The sequence below is a fragment of the Micropterus salmoides genome, unplaced genomic scaffold (assembly GCF_014851395.1).
Source record: "Micropterus salmoides isolate LMB-PRFRI ecotype aquatic unplaced genomic scaffold, ASM1485139v1 Ms_hic_scaffold_14, whole genome shotgun sequence".
Classification (NCBI taxonomy): Eukaryota; Metazoa; Chordata; class Actinopteri; order Centrarchiformes; family Centrarchidae; genus Micropterus; species Micropterus salmoides.
The window spans coordinates 35,133,977-35,140,004 of NW_024040485.1; the positions used below are offsets into that span (position 1 = coordinate 35,133,977).

General features: G+C 42.4%; 1 gene segment (V, D, J or C); it reads left to right on the top strand.

Annotated features, from left to right (window-relative positions):
• Positions 1 to 849: 849 nt before the first annotated feature.
• On the top strand, positions 850 to 1,590 carry LOC119902836. The segment is given in 2 exon segments: positions 850 to 905; positions 1,129 to 1,590. Coding segments are annotated over 2 exon segments (411 nt in total).
• Positions 1,591 to 6,028: the final 4,438 nt, after the last annotated feature.

Below are 6,028 nucleotides of genomic sequence, written 5' to 3' on the forward strand. Positions count from 1 at the left end.
TGTCCCTGTTAAATTAAATAAAAAATACCACTTTGATACGGCAGCTAACAGAATACAGTGAGTGAACTCAGGTAACTCAGCAAAGGCTGCACCAAAGCAACAAAGACTGACGATACTATAAAGGAGAGAGACATTTCCTTCAGACAGGGACAAGGCCAAAAGGATTACCAAGATTAAATTCAAAGCTGTGGTAGAGAATTACAGGTTTATACAGTCTTTTGGAGTCACGGTGCGCCCTACCCTCTGGATATTTCAGACACTGTCCTACTAGAGCTTTACAACAAGGCCTGTGACCACCTATGATGTGTTTTATCAGATGAGATGACAGCTATTATTCAACTGTCAAGCATACAGGTATCAGATCAGGACTCTGTGTGGACAGATACGTCATATTAAAAGACTGAGCAAAGCACCTGTAGGGGACAAAAGAACCTGATCAGGACGTCCCTAATGAAATGTCCTCCATGTTCCCAGAATAGAGAGCAGGTCTTCAGGTAGGCTTCCTTCTAGTGGGACCTGCCTCGGTCTCACAGTGGTGTGAAGAACTGAAAGTGGACATTCAGGAAACATTTCTCTGAGGCAGAGCTGCTCTGGATGCACAAATAATCTCACTGGCTGAACTGAACTTTGGTAGACAGCCAATCTCTAAAAAGGGGATTCTCTGGCCCCGCCCACTGAAGTCCAACTCAACCAATGAGATTCTTTGCGTCTCCAGAGCAGAAATGTTTGAGGAACTAAAAGCACAATCAGCTTGATGTTGAGGAGAAGGGCTGTGCAGCAGAGAGGCTGTTTAGTTTCTTCATTCTACTGCAGTGGAAGAACATTGCTCATCTGCTGTCTGTCTGGCTTTAACAACTCCAAAGACATGTTGCTTTACCTCTTTTTACTTTGCTCTCACTTCATAGGTGAGTGTTGGAACACAGATGAAAGGCTCATTAACCTGCTGGATTAACCAGATATTTGGTCTACATTTCAGAACTAGAGGTTTCTCTGTGGAAGGGAACAACTTCCATGATAGAAACAGACATTTGGTTTATTGAATGAATCCAGAAAGTCAAGAACCTCCGTTGAGTCTCTTGATGTTAGAATCTCTTGCAGACTAACTGACATGAATGACTCATTTTGCAGCCCTGGGTTCCATGAACAGCATAACGCCAGAAAGTCCTGAAGAACATGTTGCAGAGGGAGGAAACATCAACCTGACCTGTAAATATGAGGGTGTTATCAACAATATCCAGTGGTACCGACAATACCAGAGATCCAGACCAGAGTTCCTGCTCTCCATCACAGAGAGTGGATCGATTCATCCAACTGGTTCAGTTTTCTCAGCTCACATTAATAAAGAAGAGAAACGTGTGAATCTGCAGATCATCTCAGCTAAAGTGACAGACTCTGCTGTGTACTACTGTGCTCTGCAGCCCACAGTGACAGGAAACACCAAAACTCTGTACAAAAACCTTTGGAGCAAAGACAACAGAATACTCCACAACGTCCACTAGAGGGAGTCACACACTGTTAAACTTCAGTTGTATGTTATCATATCGTCTGGATTCTTTGCACTGATGATAAAAACTTGAAGAAAAATGAGGCATAAATGATCAAGACAAATGAAGGAGACTGATGTTAACTATGTAGATAAATTATTGTTTACATCAATATTCCTTTGAGCTCCAGAATATTTATTGCTGCTGGACTAGTCTGAAGTTTCAGTGGCGTCTTTTCTTCTTCTGTGGTCTGATTCTGATTGGCCACTAGATGACACTGTAGCTGCTGTTAATCCAAGCTGAGCCACATTATCAAGTAGGCGGTGCACTACTTCTGCACTGTGTTCAACCATTCTGTCAATAATAACTGCTGCTGTGAAGAGAACAATTCTCAGACTGAATGTTGAACATCAGCTAGTTTCTCCTGTTGATTTAAACCTTGTTGTAGAGATGGAACATTGGCTGGGGATTATTCTTGCTGCTCTTTTCTTTGGTAAGATAGAAAGCACAACATCTTTTTATTCTTTTCTAAAGATTTATGGAAACAGCTGAGCTGTTTGTGTCCACAGAGTAACACTGTACAGCTGCCATTTTCCACTGTCTTCTCCTCTCAGCCTCATGAACAATGTTAGTCTAATGGCTTCATTTGCTCTACTTTTTCCAGGACTAATAGCTGGAGACACAATCTCTCCTGAACGAGAGGAAGTCAGTAAAAGAGAAGGACAATCTGTCACACTCACATGCAACTATCAGACAGCTGCTATTGATATTCTCCTTTTCTGGTACAGACATCATTCTGACCTTCAGGCACCTCAGTTTATACTCTGGAAAGGAGCAAAAGATATCTCAGATGAACATATTCCTGATAGAAGATATGAATCTGAAACATCAGCAACATCAACTACACTGACCATCAGAGATCTAACCCTGGCAGACACAGCTCTCTACTACTGTGCTCTAGAAACACAGTGATACAAAGTGTAGAAGAGGCTGTACAAAAACCTGAACCCAGATATCTGACTACTCTTCAAAGAGGAGGGAAGTGGTATTCAAACCACAGCTTCATATCAGATGGATTCTGCTAATTCCTGTTTTATCAGAGTCACTGTGGTTCCAGCTGCTAATGAAACACTGGGGGAGGATTCACAGGAGCAGCAAATCCACATCAGAGAGAAACCACCTGCAGGAGGCTTCAAGCACAAGCCCATTTCTCCATTAAAACAAATAAATGTATACTGAAACTAAAATTAATAATGTGTCAGATCTGACCTTCAACATGTCCAACAGAGACCACAGTCCCTATAATATGAAACAATTCCATACACAAGGTTTGCCTTCAGGCTCAGCTTCCTCTTCACCACAATGGTCTTGTCATGGGCAGCTGAGTGCAGGAGCAGAAAGCTGAGGTGCAGACCCAAATGCACCCAAAACTAAGCAGGCTTACGCTGGGAGCACAGCGGCAAATGTTCAAACAAGGTAACGCCAAACAAAACATAATCCAAAGGGAAGAGTCCGAGAACAAAGAACAAAGTACAATCCAACAACATAATCGAAAGCGCAGGGACGGGACAGAACACGCAACACAGACAAAGGACGTGACAAAGACTGAACAAAACTGAGGTCTTAAATACACAAGTAAACGAGCAGGGCGGGAGTGCACAGGTGAAAGACATGAGGAGCTAATCAGGCACAGCAGACACACAGTGAAACAGCAAGCTAACCAGGCAAGAAAGTAATACAGAACAGAATAAACCGAAATGACTATAAACACAACAATACACAGATCCATAAAGAAAAAAGGCAGAAGTAACAAACTAATAATCAAGACAATACACTAACCAACAACAGGAACAAAGCTAGACAAGAACACCAGGCACAGAAGATTACAAAATAAAACAGGAAGTAAAGTACACAGGAACACACAAGGAAAGATCTACCAAAGTAAAACACAAAACATGGAAAGACTGCAAAATCAGGGCATGGACAGAGACAGGACCAAACAGGAGACAGGACTATACTAGAACATGGAGACATAAGACTAAGTACTAAGACACAGATCAAAATAATAAAACACAGAAGTACACAGACCAGGAATGACACTAAACATGAACTAAGCACACAACTAAGAACAAAAGGCACTGGACTAAGAACTGAGGCTAAGAAGTAAAATGCAAGACTAAGAACTAAGATAAGAGGCCAGACAGATACTAAGAAAACTTAAACATGAGAATGAACAAAAGACTTAAACATGATCAAATAATGAACCACAGAAATACAAAACCCAAACCATGAAACCAGATACTAAGTAAACTAGAACATGTGCCTGAATAAAAATAAACAAGGCTACAGAGAGAAACTCAGAACCAAAAACGGACTTAAACAGGAAAGACATGAACACAAAACCACACTCCTAACAGGTCTGGTACAACGCCTGCATGACTGCTGACGCCGCACCAATCTGCCTGTCGATGTCATGCTTCATTTTACCGTCACTGGTGAACAAGACCACAAGATACTTGAAGTCCGTCACTTGGAGCAACAACTCTCTCCCACCCAACAAGGAGCCATCCGGCGTTTTCCAGCAGAGAACCATGACTTCAGACATGGAGGTGCTGACCACTTCACATTCAACTGCAACTCGTCCCAGTTCATGTTGGAGGTCACAGTCTGATGAAGCCAACAGAGCCACATCATCTGCAAATAGCAGAGAAAAAATGCTCAGGCCCCCAAACCGAACACCCTCCTCCCCCCGGATGCTCCTTCAGATTTTGTTCATGAAAGTTACAAACATAATCTGCGACAAGGGACAAACCAGCCAGCCCAACACCCACCTGCTGAGTGTACAAACACAGCTCTCACTCTGGTTTTGTAGGGACAGGATGTCTCGTAGCAACAGCCATGGTACCATGAATATGTTTTTATGATGTTTTAAATTGTCACCTGGTGAAATATCAAAAGTTAATACGTGATGTTTTAAAATATACAGTCAGGTTGACTTAAGCACTGACCGATCGATTTTCGCCTCAAACTGCAAATGGGAAGTCACGGATGATCACATTGTCTTGTCTTCATATGCATGCCACACACCTCCTTGAAGCTAGGAGGCTCAGCTACATCTCAAACAGACCATTTTTATCCACACCTAACCAACCACGCATCTAAATGAACTTATATCACAACATAAATTGGGGCTGCAGTTCATCTCATCTCATCCTACTACGACCACTCTAAAGAAAGCTGAGCTCCAGCTCTGATCAGCTGTATAACTCCTATCAATCAACTCACAAAACTCAGAGCCGACTAATAACAAACGCAGCAATATGTGCTTACAGTTACAACGCTGACATACTTTTGTCTTTTCCCTGGATTCAGTCCAAAAACAGCTGTTTTCTGTGTCAATAGAGCCCGCCATCTTGGTATTGCACAATCAGTGAGCTCTTTAGGCAGGGTACACCCTGGACAGGTCGCCGATCCATCACGGGGCCACACATAGACAAACAACCAGTCACACTCACACCTAAAGAGAATTTAGGGTCACCAATCAACCTAGCCTGCATGTCTTTGGACGGTGGGAGGAAGCCGGAGCACCTGGAGAGAATCCACGCAGACACGGGGAGAACATCTCTACACAGAAAGGCCGGGGCCGGGTTCGAGCCTGCAACCTTCTTGCTGTGAGGCGACAGCGCTAACCACTATACCACCGTGCCGCTTCTTTAGGTTTCTTTTCTCATCAAAATGAAGGAGAGAAGAAGAGTTGCTTTGGAACAGATGGTCATTATCGGCCTCTACTGGCCCGTATGAGCTACACAGACATCCAGTGTACCATCAGTTCGTCTCTTCAATACGAAGAGAACGAGCCCACCTACAGCCCTGTAGGAGGTTCTGTTATCAACTTGTATGCCTGTAAAGCATGGAGTGCTTTAGGTCACAGGAATGTTGATCAATATTCACTGTTTTTATCAATATTTCAATGTTTTGGAAGCTTTATATTTTTTGGAACATGGTTGTATGGACAGAAATAGTGTTTTGAAGAAAACTCCCAGTACATTTATATTTAAGCTGAGGCTTTTATTCAAAGCGACTTACTATTGCTACACATGTCAGAGCCTCTGGAGCAACTAGGGGTTAAATGTCTTGCTCAGGGACACAGTGGTGAATGTGTCACAGTGGGGGATTGAACCCTGGTCTCTCACACCAAAGGCATAGTCTTATCCACTGCACCACCACCAAATGGTTCATTTACAGTTTCTCCATATCCCTTAGTTTCTGGCCTCAAAGGAGACCAGAATTATGCAGCTAGGCGTAATGGTTGAGGAGTTATTACTGATTTATTTTAGGTATGTTATTTTAGGCCTTTTTTTTCTGGAAGTAGGTGTTAGTTTCCAAGAGGTTGAATCTCAAAATTGTTTCAGCTTTAAAACCTTCAATTTATATCCAAAAGACAAAACTATTAAAGTGTAAACAACATAAAATCATGACGTTCAAATATTTATTGCCATTTTATGAACAAAACAGAATTAAGAGGCATTAGCAGATTTAGAATG